The 16,782-nt window shown below is 33.1% G+C and overlaps 1 protein-coding gene across 1 annotated transcript; it reads right to left on the bottom strand.

The window, feature by feature from the left end:
* Positions 1 to 447: 447 nt before the first annotated feature.
* On the bottom strand, positions 448 to 16,782 carry LOC117116126 (protein phosphatase 1 regulatory subunit 14C-like). The gene is made up of 3 exons (XM_033260088.1): positions 16,489 to 16,782; positions 12,115 to 12,228; positions 448 to 7,592 (listed from the first exon to the last, which is right to left on the bottom strand). Exons 1-3 carry the CDS (start codon positions 16,669 to 16,671, stop codon positions 7,551 to 7,553), a joined length of 339 nt encoding a protein of 112 aa, XP_033115979.1. The 5' UTR covers positions 16,672 to 16,782; the 3' UTR covers positions 448 to 7,550.

Raw genomic sequence — 16,782 nt, 5'->3', positions numbered from 1 at the left:
TGTTAACGAACCCTCCGGCCGCCAATAATGGTAATCTTGAATTTAAAAAAAATTTTCTTTATGGCTAATTAGCACACCCACTGCCATGAAAAAATGGGAATTAAAAAAAAAAAAATTTTTTTATTAACTGTTATTACTTTTATTACACCCCCTGCTGACTTGATATCTCCAAAAATAAGACGTATATTTCTTCATAATTATATAAATTTAAAGCATTTAACCATCCCATTACTACACTGTTTACATTCCACAATAAAATTTTATTTTTATTTTCTCCTCCATCTGGATGTTTTTGGCAAAACTCTTTGCTAAGCGAAAAACCAACATTTTATTTTTTTTTTATATTCCGCCTTCTTCTGATGATCTTTAAAAAACCTAAGTTCGCTAAACAAGGTATAAAAAGAGACTCGCCTAAAGAAGAAAACATTGATAACATGACACAAAACATTATGATAACAATACTTTATTATGATTACAATTAAATCCTAATACAAACATACACTAACCCAGTTTTGCTTGTCACAAACACATAAATCCTTAAAAACACAATCTTAAAATAAGTATATTATAACTGCAAGTTGCTATCGTTATGTTTGTATTTATGAATAATTGTACCAAACATGTTCAGCAGTTACCAACTCATTAAGAATAATGACATTCAAGTTACAATTTTTCTGAATTTATGGAATCCCAACTATTATGCAATAAATGAACAGATTCAATAATAAAATATTGTGTAGCCCAGCGTTCTGCAAACTATCAGACCAACGACCCAATTAGGAAATTCAAACTTGAGTTGTCCACAGATCAACATAGTCGGAATAAGAGCTAGGTCTATATCGTGCTTACGTTTTAATGCATTTTAACCACCCTGGTTTTTCTATAGTTTTTTTTTTCAACTATAGTACGTGTCATTACATTTTACATAATTATTAACATTATTAATTAGTTTAGTACTGAATATTATTACAAATATGTATAATATTGCCATGTAAGTGACAGACTAAAGCTATCAAGTTTGTGACCCACCAAAATATTTTGGCAACCGACTGATCTGATTTGTTGTCTTTGCCTTTGTGCTGTTTTGTTAGTTCTTGTTTGTTCGTTTGGCCAGGGGGTTTAGAGGATACCAAAACCTTGTGTTGGGCTCTTAGCCCATGGTGTCCTCTCGGCACCCCTCTGGCCATTTTCTGATTTGTTGTGCCGAATATGTAATAAATAAATGATGGGACGTGACCAATGGTTTGCGGAACGTTGGTGTAGCCACTTAATCAGTAATTTATACAGTATACAAGAAACATTAACAAACATCCCCAAATGTTACTCTGTTTATGTTGGTACTATATTTTTAATTTACAACAAAAGGATATTCAAATATATGGCCTACAAATGATATTCCTTGACAGTATTCAATTAAAAATTGAAAAAATGATATCTCTGCAGTAAACAAGGCAAAAGTAAAATTTACATTTAATATTTATTAATACAGTAATGCACTTTTTTTTGTATAGGCCTACAGTACAGTATTATATAATAAGATGAAACTTAAAAATAAATCTCTACTTTGCTTATCAATTCACAACTCCAGTTACTTAGTAGATATACAATTTAGCATTGACATTTAAGATTAAACAATGGACGTACTGTATGTATATTGCATGTGTAGGATCTATCCATGTATTAAGCATCATATACAGTATTATATAGATTTAATTACATTTACAGTACTTTCTATTTATAGAAACAATTAGCTCAGCGGATTATATATTTGCAGGAAGGTATTATTTTCTGATTCAAACTGAGGTCTGAATGAATTTTCAAAACCTTTCAAATATCAATATCAGATATAATACCAGTATTGAACCAATAAGAAAATAATTCATTTAATTTAATCATTATAATGATTGCCTAAAATTTACAGTTCTTTGATTATTTCTAAAATGGTGGGATGGGTTAGACAAATCAAACCAAAATATTTTATCAAAGTAGATTTATCTTGTATACTCTAGCTAAAAACTATGGTACTCCAATTAGAAAAAAAATCGAAGTTTTCTAAAATTAAGGTATTGTTAAAAATACTATATTGGTTAAAATGAAACCTATACATAATTTCTTTAAGGATTTTCTTAATTTTGCATGTAATTCAACAAAGTTTTGGAATATCAAGTTTTTATTGACAACAATACTGTATTCTACATGGGCTAGGCTTACCCCTCCCTTGGATGCTTTTGCGAATGTTCAATAAACGACAGTGTAAAAACGTGCATTCGTGGGACACGCACATATCCCTGACACTATTCTGATTGGTCTTTTGTTTTATATTGACACTCGGGGAAGGTCCATTACGCTAAAGCCGGGTACTCAATGCGCGCGACAGCGAAGTGACGACGAACGCATGCAACGGTGTGGAACCAACGGATCGCTTTTTAATGAGGATCTGTTCAGATTGCCACTGACAATCAGCAGACGGCGTTGTGTCATCTATCGCTCGCCGGAAGCAGATGTGGATTCGTAATGCGATAGTCGTACGACCATCATACGCCGCAGTGAGCGACCGGCTTTAATCTACAACTTAAAAACAAGAGAATTTTACACTCAAGGTACAAATAGCAGTGATACGACCGGCAGGGATTAGGTGGATGGATGCTGGGATATAGGGAGACTGGTGATGATTCCACACCAGCAAGAGGATGAATGGATTTTTGAGGACATGAAGATTGATGATGAGACACCAGTATTGTCATTACCATGATGGTACTACATCTACAAATGAATATGATGAACACAAAGTCATTATGATTGCAAAATAAAGTACTGTACAGTAAACTTAGTACAAGACTGTTAGCACTTTCAGTATTACAGTAGTAGAGCGGTTAAGGTTGAATTTCATAAAAGGCGGGAAGGCATGAAACTTCCCCGGGGCGGATGCAGAGGCGGTGCGATCGCACCCCATAAATTGTATTAAGAAAATAATTTTTGTATTGTTGAAATATTATTTTTATTATTATGAACATAGTACCGTTAAGATTTTTAAAATATGGGAGTGCAATTTCCGGGCACCTTGAGGTCTATATCCTCAAAAGTTTTGAACCGCAGTGCCAACCATGGTGGGCCTCAGGTGGTGTGGATTCTCACGTACCCCCTACCGCCAAATCCTGCATCCACCCCTCAGCTTCCCACAGCTACTATGACATCTAAGAATCATAAAAAGAAAATAGACCCCCCCCCACAAAAAAATGACTCCCAGTGGCTGCTATCTTGAAATCCAATAGGGCCACCAATATATTTAATTTAATAGCCAATATATTTATATCTACAGTACAGCATATATCACTGAAGATCTTTACCTACTGTATGTTTCATGCAATCATCAGAAATTATGTCAGATGGCTGCCATATTGGCCAAGGTTTAATTCTAATATATGGACATATACCTTTGAGTACTCTCTGTATTGGACATGTATAATACTAATAGGATAATTACTCATGTATCAGACATGAACAGATCAAAAAATAATATAATGTTCTGTCTAGTTTGGAGAAGCCAACCTTGAACTAACAGTAAAAATCAATGCTTATTTATTTATTGCTGTTATAAAACATTCTACAATGTTTATGGAGGGCCACATAATCTGTAATCTCACGTAAAAGCAGAGTTTAAAAATGTTATGCACAGTCTCAGCAAAATTTTAATATCTAATACTGTACCCCTAATACTTACAACATGTGTCCATAGTCGTAGAATATTTATAAAATCAACAAAAGCTCTGAATTTATGTTTAATGATATACTGTACTGTACATCTGTATGAAATTATCAATTTTGTACTACAGTAGGATTTTAACATGCCAAACACCTTAGTAGCAAACAAGCAGAATTATTATTATTAATAATTGAAATATCAACACAAAACAATATTTGACAATCTACATATTTAACAAGTAATCAAGCAACTTTTACAACAGGGATTTTTAACATTAAAAATGATAAAATTGAAAAAAACAAATTTACATTTGAATAAAGGAATATAGCCCTAAAATTCAGTAACTCACAACATATGACCTTAAATGTTTGGATACAATTAAAATTAGTAGTAATATCGATGTTATTGTTAAATGTTTCTCAATTGTTCCATTACATCTACTGAAAATGAGATCAAGCATTTGTATAGTTCCAAAATATTTACATTCTGAAATCATCAAAAAGAAATCATTAGAAATTTAAATCTATGATTAAGAGTACAGTAACTCTTCATGGTATAATAAAGGTAAAGAAATGCACTTGTTATGATGACTTGATTAAAATTATAATGAAAATTTACATTATTATTTTTTGATTCATCAAATCAAATCAGCAAAATCAATGGCCTTGTAAAATGCTAAAATACTGGAAATATATTAGACCCCCACCAGTGCTGTTTAAAAAAATTAATACTTATAGTGATACAACATATGCTATAGATCCCTGGTTCTCAAATGGGTTACAACCCAAACTGTAGTTGGGCAAAACTCTTCCGACGGTTGTATGTCTCTGTATCTGACCAAGAAAAAAAATTGAAATATCACACTTTTTGTGAAGTATACAGCTTGTAGAAATTTAAGTAGGCCATGAAATATGAAGTTATATGTCACAATTCTCAATGTCAATACTGTTGGAACAGAATACATTACAAAGCAGGCAACATGTGTAACAGGTTTGGTACACTCATCCACCAGATGGCACTCTCATGCACTGTACTGTACAATAGAAACTGAGCATGTTGTACAGTTGATCCACCAAATTCTATAACACTATTAACAGCAGCAGAATATGTACAGTACTGTTCACTAGAACACACTGTACAACAGTAGAATTTCCAGTAGATTACTGTATAAAGTGCTACACAACAGTAGACATGCAGTGCTGAACAACAGTAGAAAATGTATTGCGCATGCAGGCTAATATTTCTAATCAGAAGTTCCATGTACTGTACAGTATTCAAATACATTATGTAAAACTTAGTTTACAGTCATTTTGAAGTTAACTTTGGCACTTAAGGAAAATATCATTTAATACAGTATATTACTCACAATATTTCAAAAAAGTTGACTATACATGCAATGGTCTATATACTTTTCCTAACTTTGGCATGGCCGGATATTTGACAATTTTTTAAACTACTTTTTCTTTTTATTAAAATATACATCAGTTTCAGGGGATGCATCATTAAAAACTGAATGTAACATAGTCTTCCTCTGCACATCAATGCTAATTTCATTAATTTTTTTTAAAAACACCTTGCAGAATATATAGAGTATATTAGGGCTACTGTATGTTCCACTATTTTCATCACAATATTTACAACATATCACAGCGCCAAAAACAGTGGCATTTTTTAACCCATAAATGCGCTCCCATCAGATTGCTTTTTTCCTACAGGTACACCAACTACACACAGGTAAAGTGAGAGTGTAAAGCAAGTCCTTGTTGAGCCACAGGGCTCATAGGGCTGGAACTTATCCCCAGTTTCAAGTAGTGTGAAACAGATAAGAGCGTGATGATCCCCCTTGGGTTGGATGCTGGTCTACCACAGGTTTACTTACTGCCCACTGATACAGCTGGGTAGACTGAAGCAATGTAGATGAAGTGCCTTGCTGAAGGACTCAAGCAAAATTCACAGCGAAGGATTGAAACCCTGACCTCAAGGTTTGGAAACCAAACCATTTCCACTGTGCCAAACAGCCTCCACAAAGTGATAGTGTGAAGATGTTTTAACATTGGTTTTAAGATTATTATTATAGTGGCATTAACCATCCTGTAAATTTCCGGCATATCATTCATTTAGGTACTTTAGGTACAGTAATTTAATTTAGGAAATGGGTCATTACTCATAATAAATACATGAGATCGGATAATCATGTTTGCATATCTCTTTTTTATGATGGAGTTTGTACACTGAGGTACGGTTACTATCAATGTCAATTTTTATCAATGTATTTTCTAAACAATTATATCAATCTAAAAACGTTGCCTGTTTGCTGACTCCAGTGTTGCAATATTTGCAAATAGCTCAGCTGACCTCCTTAGATCGGAGTAGCTGGAAGGGTCACCCTCTTTAAATATGGTTAAAACAAAAATAGAAAAGTTTTCGGTGCTCCAAGAAATAGAGGATAATGGCCTGTTCCGGTAATCCCCGTCCATTGAATCGAAAAATCGACAGAGTAAAAGCATACGCACACATTGAGTTTGTGGGATAACATGTATGTTTGTACTGTAGGACACGCATGCATTTCTGGACCTGTTCTAATTGGTCATTGGTCAGTTGTTAAATTAGACTCAACAATCCAGAAAGGTTCATTCATTTAAACATATTAAAACAAATGTTGGCTTTTTGGAGATTTTACATGAATACTGTAGCTTATGCTTCAAAAAGAAACACAGGATAATATTGATATCAACAAATGTTGCTTTTTTTGTGGATTTTACAGAATAGCCAAGAATACAGTACAAGATAATTCAAAACAAATGTGTTTTGTCGATTTTCATTGATGTAATCTTCATGAATACCTTGTGCTCCAATTTTCATGAATGCTCCAACCAGAAATGCTGTACCTCTTTATCAACAACATCAATCGTTGTTCCCTGTTTTTACTTTTTCCTTGATGCAACCTTTATAAATATCTTGTGCTCTAAATTTATTTAAAGAAATGTGATGAATAAAAATATAATAAAGCATTTTATAAATCCGAACGATGTTGAAAAAAAAAAAAAGAAGACTTTTTCTTGAAATATGCACATAATGTATAGTGATAGTAGGATCTACTGCATTGATTTAATTATGTTACAGTACAGTAACACAATATCCAAATTCCTCTTGGCATTTATAACATTAACATAATGTTAAACAGCTCTATGGTAACGATTCTGTGTTTTCAAACACACAATCCAAATTCCTCTTGGCACTATTACATTAACATAATGCTAAGCAGCTCTATAGAAATGATTCCATGTTTTCAAGCACAGTATTTCCATTCCTCTACAGTACACGTAGATACTATAGCAAAATGTTAATGTAAGCAACTCTATGGCAATGATCGATTCCATGTTTTCCAACACAGTATCCCAATTCCTGTCGGCACTTTAACATTCCCATAATGATAAGTAGCTCTGTGGCAATGAGCGATTCCATGTTTCAACACATTATCCAAACACATCTTGGCATTATAATAATAACATAATGTTAAACAGCTCTATGGAAATGATTCCATGTTTTAATGCACAATATCCAAATTCCTTTAGTACGTAATGTTAAGCACCTCTATGTAATGATCGATTCTGTGTTTCCAAACACGGTATCCAAATTGCTCTTGACACTGTTTACTTTAACAATATGTTATTACTGTAAGACTTGCTCTAGCAGATTCATCTTGGTTGTAGATGTCGTGGTAATGACAAATTAGCTTGTAGCTTTACTGCCGCGGTAATCCACTCTGTATATATGCTTAGCACTTTTCATACCATTAGTAGGAACAAGTTTCCTTATTACTTAATTCCATAAATCGTTCTTCTTGCTACAGGCTCTTTATCCGTTCTAATAGTTCTTTTATGAAGTCCTGGACAATAAAATAGAAAGATACATATATATATAAGGTTGTAATTTTAAAAGAAAACATTTAAGTTGATAATATTATAACTGTACTCTGAATGAAACTACTGTACAGAATGTTAACATGAATAATTAAATGAACATCACACCCTATTGACTAATGCAGGTTCAATAAGTTTACAGTACTTAATGAATGTAATTTAATAAAACTTTACATCTCTACTGATAAGATAGATAATACATACTCCAAGTATTGAAATGCACGCCATGTCAGGATTCAATATCTCGACATTAATTGTGTCATCATCAGGAATGAAAAATCTCTACCGTATCTCCTCTGTAAGCCTACCTGTACTTTCCTTGAACACAAAATTGAGTCAATTTGTAGGGGTGTGGGCTGATATTCGGGGAATCTCCTTTTCAATCAAACTGCAATTTTTCAGCACCATATGCCTAATTAAAGGCCAATATTTGATTTTTTCCTGAAAATATTTGTAAAAGGCATACCCTGGGCTTTTGCTTGAGAAAAAGCTAGTACGTAAAAATTGGGCAAAAAAGGGGGTCGGCTTATACTTGAGGTGGACTTGTATCAGAGGAACTACAGTACAGAAGTTCAAAACATTATTTAGCTTTATCAGATACCGTAAAACCTGGGCTTCTTTTTTATGCAAACTTTGGATCTGGCTTCTTTGCGAGTCTACCTTTGTAGAAGTAAAGAGGGGGGCTTCTTTTCAAAATGAATGCTGTAAATTTTGGGAATTTGTACTATAAACATAAATGTATTAATCGGCATTAAAATCACCTAAACTACTGTATAAACCAAGCATGTTTTAAAATTTATTTAGTTTTTTTAAATTCATGTACAGCCCTTTTTAAAATCCTGTACAACCCATCAAACTCAAAGTCAATAAAACGACCGTCGATTTTATACGTGCGAGGGATAGCGGGAGGAACACCCACTTGATTCTTTTGTGAACTATTATATATTATCACCCGCAAAATCACTATGTAAAACCCATAAAAATGAAAATATAACTTTAAATTACTCATTTAACAAAATCATGTAAGTTATCAAATTTTTCAAAGTTAAAGACTTTTAAAAATTAATGATTAACAGACATTTTATTATAAGTTCCTAGTGCTGCCAGAGAATTATGGGTTATGCAGAGACATAGACACATTAAATTTAAAAATGTTTTCTCATTATAATTTACAGCTGAAAGCCTAACACATTGAAATGAACAAAACTAATACTGTACTTTAAGGTTGTCTTACCTGCGGTACAAATGTTTTGATAGTACTGTATATTTTTAACATAAAACTGTGATAATGCATGCATAACCAAAAGTAAACTGACGCAATTGTCACACTTAAATTGCACTTTCGTTTACTGTAATTTAATTTCGTTTGTCTTTGTTCGTGTTAAGTAAAGTTTTCACGATCTGAAGAGATTGTGCGACCCATCAATTTTTTTTCACGACCCAAACATGGAAAAAAACAAACTCTTTGTTTGTTTGTTTGTTGTTTTGTTAGTTAGTGCCTCCAACCATGAAAGTTGTCTCTATTAAATGCATACAGCACCAAAATACTATCTGTATACTATCCAGGCTAAGTTAATTTTTTTGAATTAAACCAACCAAAGTAATCAAAGTAACCAAAGTAAGAATAAACCAGTATCACTGCACCGTTTTCTAGCAATTTGAGACACGTGGCCAGCTGGAACAGTGATCTAGTGATACCGGTAGCTAATCTAACCAATCATATGAAGAAACAAAAACTTGAAATAAATATAAAGGAGTACTGTAGTACTTAGACTCAAGTTGCTGGCAATCCTTGAAAAGGATGCATGATATGTTCTTTATTTTGTACAGTTATGCGCTGTTAGCTATAATATAATAGATTTCTCCCCCAGTGAGTCAAGTATGTTTGATGATGTTTGATCCCATGACCAGTAAATATAATACATAGCTGTGTATTTATATAGCGCCGCTACTGTACAATCAAGATCGTAGCGCTGAAGAAAAAAAAAAATGAACAAGTAAACAGTCCAATATAAGTGTAAAGGAAGTAGAGGATCTTGTTTACAGCAGGCTATAAAAAAATATTGGCATATTATTGTGTAATATGTACTTTAGTTTACAATGTACAATACTTGGATATTATGATGATATCCAAATATAGCATAGCTACAATGTAAAATTTATGATAGAGCACTTTGCATTCTAGTACGGTAACGAATGACCTTCATTTGACCTCCAATTATGAATTCAGTCCATTTTTATTGCTTTGTCTCTGCATAATCCTAAAGGTTGTCATTGTGAGATGCAAACAGTCATCATTGCAAAGGCGCCATTGTAATGTAGATTGGTTCATGGAATAAAAATGTCCCTTGATGGCAACCACATCAGAACGGGTACATATTTTCTTTAGAGCACCTAATAAGGGATGTCAAGTGACTGTTTATCTTTATTTCATGAGTGTAAACCTGCCCTACTGTTGTGTAACATGCTAATCTACTTACAATTTCCTTTGTCATTGGGAGTCTATAATCTTTTTAATTATCTGAATGAAACATCAATTACAGTACTTTGTTTGCACTAACTCTCATATTTTCTGGCGGTTTTTCCCTTAGGCTGCCCAGAGGCATGGGGAACCAATTGTCTCTGAGTTGGTCATTATGCTAGTTAAGTACAATAAACATAAACTAAACAATACCATTGTGGGGGGTGAGTCAAGCGGCTGAGCAATAAAGCATTAGGATTGGTTTGAGATGCTCCTCACCAAGGGTTTCGGTTGGTAGAAGTATATAGTGTCTTAGAAAAAGGACTTAACATTGAGGCTGATAACCGGTTGATCCACTCCCCCCACCCCCAACCTTTGAATCCGCCTATGTATTTGGAGAGTAGGCCTACTGACTCTACACTAGCCACAGTAGTATGCTGTATTGCTGTGATAATTTACCCAGAGATTCAATACATTATGCTGAAAATGATGACTCATCGTGCGCAAAACCACTTAGTTTTTGTTCCAAATCACCTTGTGTACAAGATCTGAATATGGTCAGATACTACAGATGTAAAGTAACGAGAGATAAAGTTATGGTCGTATCTTATTCTATCGTATGTCCACACACGATAATTACAGCGCTTCTATCACTGAATGGAAAGACTGAAGAATTTATATTGACCTACTGTAGTGTTGATGATTTAATAATAAAGACGAAACAGGAATTATGTTTTGAGCATGGCTTTGGCAGGATTATTAAAAAGCTAATGTGGACGAAGGCCTACCAAGGCCAACATGGAATAATAAATAAAGGGCATTAAACTTTTATTATTTTTCACCTCACTGATTACAGCCATATTAAATAACATGGATGTTAAATTTTGTTTTACGCGGTGCTCATTCACACAACCATGTCACATTTCGTTAGATTTTTGTACGTGAGAATCAGCAATACGAGCACATTATCACAATAAAGCATTTCCTGTCTGAAAGGATTATGTACTGTACTGTTGAAGTTTCATTTTTGTTAAACTAGCAAATTGAAACATTAATAGTTAAATGAATACAATTGCAGCAGTTTTATTTACTATAACAATGAATAGTGCATAATCCCAAGCAAAAGTTTTCCAAATTGAATAAAAAAAAAAAAATTGTTTTATAACTCAAGCACAGTGCAAATCAAGACTTTTTATTCTGCCTAATTTTAAAAATGTTACTATACATAAATTGTATTGTAAGCATAATTTGTTAAAATTATTAAATTTCTTTGGCAACACAAGGGCCATTATTAAAATATAGTTTTGGTTTGTAAAATTGTAAACACTGGTTAATGTATAGTATCAAATTTATAAATTAAAACTTGAAAACTGAAAAGAGGGAGGGTGGCCTATATCACTGACGGAGGGCAGATGTCCTCAACGATAATGTAACAAGGTGGGGCCAGAATCTGGCCTGAAACTCTCAGAGGGGAACCAGGGAGAAAATCCCTAGAGCCTCCTCAACGGAGGCCCATGCTGTCAGCCTCAGCTGTTCATAAGATTACGTGCCCTAAATCGGTGTAGCTTTCAAAGCCACATTCCAGTCAGTGCACTGAGGAAGATCGCAGTGTACAGTCAAAAATTTTGCAGGAAATTGTTTTGTATTTTGATCAAAACTTTCGTTATAATTCATACACAAACTGCACTGATTACTATCTGCAATATTATAGAATTTTCCCCCAGGGAGTTGAGTATGTGTTCCAAATGTGTTTGCTCCAATGACCGGGGTTGTAATGTGAAGCGCTTAGGTTAGAGGCTTTAGGCATAAAGCGCTATATAAAATTGACATATTATTATTATTCTTATACACCAACACAGATGAGCAATTTTGTCAAACAAATTCAGTAAGTACAGTAGAACCTACAGTAACAAGCCAAAGCTTGTGTTTCAATACATTTTCTAGTCAATAAAGGTGCTACTCTACTTAGTATAAGAACCACAGTATGAATCAGTTAATAATTTAATGTAAATTCTTGAGATACTTACGTCTGTGGGTTTAGATGCATTTCGCAGTAACTCTTTTAAAAATGAAAAACGTTCTGCTTCTTCTAAAAGTAAAACATCATCAATATCTACTTCAATGTCATAATCCTCTCCTTCCTGCAAAAGAAAAAAAAAATTCTAAAAATCTGCTTTTCAAATCAAAGTGCATTAAAAAATCCATTCCTAATCATTTTAATATTACTGAAAAATTGTTCTAATGAGGACTTCGAACTTCCTGATTATACTTATCTATATTTCACTATCCTCTTGAACTACAAAGTACAGTATGTTCTACAAGCAAACGGTAAACTCGATTTAAATTATGGAGGTACTGTACAGTAAGCTGACAATATCAGAAGGGCTGAAATGTGTCTTACTGTTTTTAAGTTTACAGTTGAATCGTTGAAGAGCACCATACAAAATAATACTTAACCGACTGGCTACCACATTCTGTTCTCTGATGCATGGTTTGAGTTCCACGCACCACAGTACAGTTGTTTTCTATTTGTATACTGTGTTGTACTGGACTAATGTTAAAAACAGGTATCTGATTGAAAATGTACATTGGTTTAAAAGGAGAGACTTTTTAAACTGTACACTGTTCAGTGAACTTATTTTTTTAAAGATTGTCAGAGTGCAAAAAAAATTGTATTATTTTGCAAAATAATTTTAACAAAGTATCTAGGTGGAGGAAAAGATGCAAATAATATTCTATTGATAAATGTAAACAGTGTAGTAATGACATTTATTTATAAATGCTTTAAGTTTACATAAATAAGGAAAAAATATATACTACAGTATGATTTCAGGTGAGCGGAGAGCATAATAAAAATAAAGATTTTTATATTTTTTATTTTATTTTCCCAAATTCTACAGCAAAGGAAATTGCCAAATACAGAAATGAAACAATAAACAATATAAATATATAAAAATATACTGTATATAAAACAGAGTTACAAAATAAGAGCTAAAAATGACAGACACTTATTCTTTAAAACATTTATACAATAAATCTTAAAAGTCGATAAACTGTTGAAAAAGCATATCAATGTTCACATTGGACTGAATTGATGAACTATAAAGATTAAGTAGTCTAGTTTGAAACCCCCTTTTGGAATATTAACCCTGTCAAAAGGAACATTGAAAGTGAACTTAATTCTAACAGAAGGAGAAGAAATGAAGATTTAAAAAAAAACAACAATCACAACTGAACAGACAATTAACACTTTTGTACAAAAACATTAAATCAGACAACTAATAACATGAACATCAGAAATGGAATTTAATATAACAGAACATAATCTAACTTTAGTCTACTGTATCGAAAGTTTTAAAAAGAAAAACAATGGGTTTGGGTGTCCGGTTCCTCAGCAATGCCTCCAAATGAAACCAACCATTCTATTACTTTTACTAGCAATATGACCAATGTGTTAATAAAAAGACAGTTTTGAATCTAAAAAAATCACAAGGTCATTGTGACAGTTTTCTGGCAATGAGTACGCGCTAAGTGGCAAAATATTCAATTTTATTTTTATTCGATATCACCATATTGGATGGTGCGGTAAACTTGGTATGAAAAAGTCTCGCCTCAATAAACGATAATACTGTTTGGTTAAGTTTACAGTACAGGTACTAAGAGTTTAACCAAGGAGTACTAACTGTATAGTTTAACCTTTCACAATAGCCCTAGGAATGCTACATCCAAGTTTTCAGTGCTAGGTTTCAGACCGAAGAATTTCTTTCACTCTCCAACCCAGCGGGATGCAATGCCAAATACACCTAGATACATCATACACGGCCATCTTACAGTAGGTGTGCCCAGCTACACTACATGGTGCAACATTTTGATGACTTTAATCATTGACACATCCTGAGGGAGGCTGCCTCAAATTTTTTTTTCTCAATATCCTAAGACTATCATGAGCAGGATGCAATGCCAAATAGATACGTCATATACCGTCATTTTAGGTGTGCCTAGCTACACTGCATGGGGCAACATTTTTATGATTTTAATCACTGAGAAACACACATCCTGAGAGAGGCAGCCTCAAATTTTTCTTACACCACATACAGTATTGCTATGATGAATTTTTTATTCACTTCAGAATCAAGAGTTCAGAATTATGAACATTTTATATAGTCAATGGCAGCTTTTGTAAAATCCTTCCCCAGAAAAAAAAATTTAGGTAGCCTTAAATTTTTCTTACACCACATATTGCTATTTCTCAATACCCTACGACTTTTATGATGATAAATGATGAATATTTTATTCACTTCAGAAGCAAGAGTTCAGAATTATGAACATTTTATAGTCAATGGCAGCTTCTGTTTATAGGTAAAATTCTCCCACAGCCTAACAAAAATTTAGGTATTTTCAACACAGAAAAACAATTGTGAAATGTAACAGAATGCTCTTGCCAAAATACTAAATGCTACTGTAAATTAATAATATTTAATATCACAAAATAAATTATAATTTTAAAACAATTAAATACTATTATTTCAAAATCAAATTCTATTATCAAATTCTACAAATCGAAAACCATTAAAACATTAAAAATTTCCTATTAAATGGTAGGTGTACTGGTAGCTAGAATTTCCATATTAAAATCCTACCAAAAACAGACTAATGTAGAGCATGTAGTATACTGTATCTTGCACAATTCAATTTTAAGTTGTTAGGTAGAGAAATGTAGACTACTGTACTATAACCTAATAGATTCAGTATGAATGTGGTGTTATTCAGTAGACTCGTAGACTGAATTATGCATTAAAACAAACACAGTCCTGCTCAGGAATTGTTATCTTTAATTGTAGATTATTCAGTACGCATGACTAGATAATAATTGTTAATGATTAATTTCCTCTTCTTGTAGGGACCAGGTATATAGTACATTACAGGAATCACTGCATGAACATGGAGTAAATTCTTGTTAAGTAAACCAATAAATCTATTTGAGCTTACTCACTGTAGCTGCATGGCTTTAACAGTACGTTCAATTTTCAATTCAATGGACTTAACTTTTACACCACAGTAGCACACATAATAAGCTCTATGTTATGGTACAAAAAAAATTAAATAGAAAAAAATGTTATATACAGTACTCAGTTAATTTTTAATGCTGGGACAGTGTTGTTCCTTTAAATATTCAATTAATACATAAATATTCGGCTAAATAAATATACAAATAATCATAGCTGGTTACTGAAAAGTAATCTAATGTAATGTATTGTAAAGTAATTTATTGGTAAATTATCGGTAGACTACTTTCACACGCATGGTAAAATATATGAAGCAATTAATAGCATGAAGTCTTGAAAGTTTAATGTTTCAAGACTTCAAAAAGTCAAAAAATTGTTGGTTGTTGTTGTGATGAAAAGTTAACACAAACAATATGGTGGCTAAACGAATATTACATGTAAATATTTTTTTTTTATTTGTTTGTTCCCCGACAGAATTTATCGTCTTCCCCGACGGTGTAGACTAGGCCTAGCCACTAAAAAAACTTAAAAAGGGAAAAAAAAGAGAAAGAAATTAGGCCTACTAGCTAGATTGAGCAGTGGCTAGAAAACTAGGCCTATATTAACTACTACATTATTCACTAATCTTAATCTTTACTTGCCTTAAGGCTACATACAGGGAGTATGGTCGGAGCGGCCGCGAGTCGATACGCAGCAATTTGTATGGAGCGCCAAGCGTGTAGTATGCAAAATGTATGTTGGACAATGGGCATCAGAGTTCGATATTAATACTGTTTTAATCAATTATCAAATTAATGTATATTTTCTTTCATATATAGGGCCTAGCCTATATAAATCGAGATTTATTTATATTTAGTTGGTTTGTTTATTTATTATATCAAATATTATGATTTATAGTAGGCCTATGCCTATTTTCTTACAGAAATTAATGGTACTTTTTAAATCGCTTCTTTAGTTTATTCATGGAACTAGGCCTAGGCAGGCCTATATGGTTTATTTATTCGAATTTCACTAACTTGTGTTCAGTTAGTGAATGAACATCTGTTTGTCATTGCATTTGAAGATGATTGATAATTAATAATAATAATAATAGTAGTAGTAATAATAGTAATAATAATAATAAATTAATAATAATAATGACAATGTACAGTGTCACTAAGTGTAGGCCTAAGCCTAGACCTATGTTTTTCACGTTCATCAAATTTTATTACATTACGATATGAACGCTATTGACCAACGCTAATACAATCAATCGGTATAGCGCTACTACTGGCGTTCCATATATTTTGAGCGCGGTCGCTTTCCCTCGCGGCCGCTACGACCCATATCCACATACAGTACAGTAGGCCAAGGCCTAGGTAGGCTAGGCCCCATGGCCTAGATTTCGCAACTCACCTCGCAATCGAAGATAACTCTTAGCTCGCCGTCCATCCATTCTTCAATCTCTAACCTTAAACGCATGAGTTTTCTGTTGTATTTACAAGTTACATTATAATTTCTCTTCTTGCTCTTATCCTCTGTTATTATGGGTGTTCCATTACCATCAAATGATACCCTTGAATCATTGATAGCAGCCATTATTTTGGAAGAATTTCTTTAAAAAATATTCTGTCTTGCTCACCACAAGCCTACCGCAATCGCTTTAGCGTTCTCCCTTTCTCTGTTTAGTTGCTGCGCGACTAATCAATG

Source organism: Anneissia japonica, unplaced genomic scaffold, assembly GCF_011630105.1.
Source record: "Anneissia japonica isolate Jap-2015-1 unplaced genomic scaffold, ASM1163010v1 scaffold287743_len2803612_cov181, whole genome shotgun sequence".
Taxonomy (NCBI): Eukaryota; Metazoa; Echinodermata; class Crinoidea; order Comatulida; family Comatulidae; genus Anneissia; species Anneissia japonica.
This window is presented reverse-complemented; position numbering and strand designations above follow the sequence as displayed.

What these genes read in the sequence shown, in the direction of transcription:
- LOC117116126 (XM_033260088.1), bottom strand. Translation starts at nt 16,671, where the DNA reads ATGGCTGCTATCAATGATTCAAGGGTATCATTTGATGGTAATGGAACA. An exon ending in GAGTTATCTTCGATTGCGAG is followed by an intron (nt 12,229 to 16,488) that starts GTGAGTTGCGAA and finishes TTTCTTTTGCAG; the next exon opens with GAAGGAGAGGATTATGACAT. An exon ending in ATGCATCTAAACCCACAGAC is followed by an intron (nt 7,593 to 12,114) that starts GTAAGTATCTCA and finishes TTTATTGTCCAG; the next exon opens with GACTTCATAAAAGAACTATT.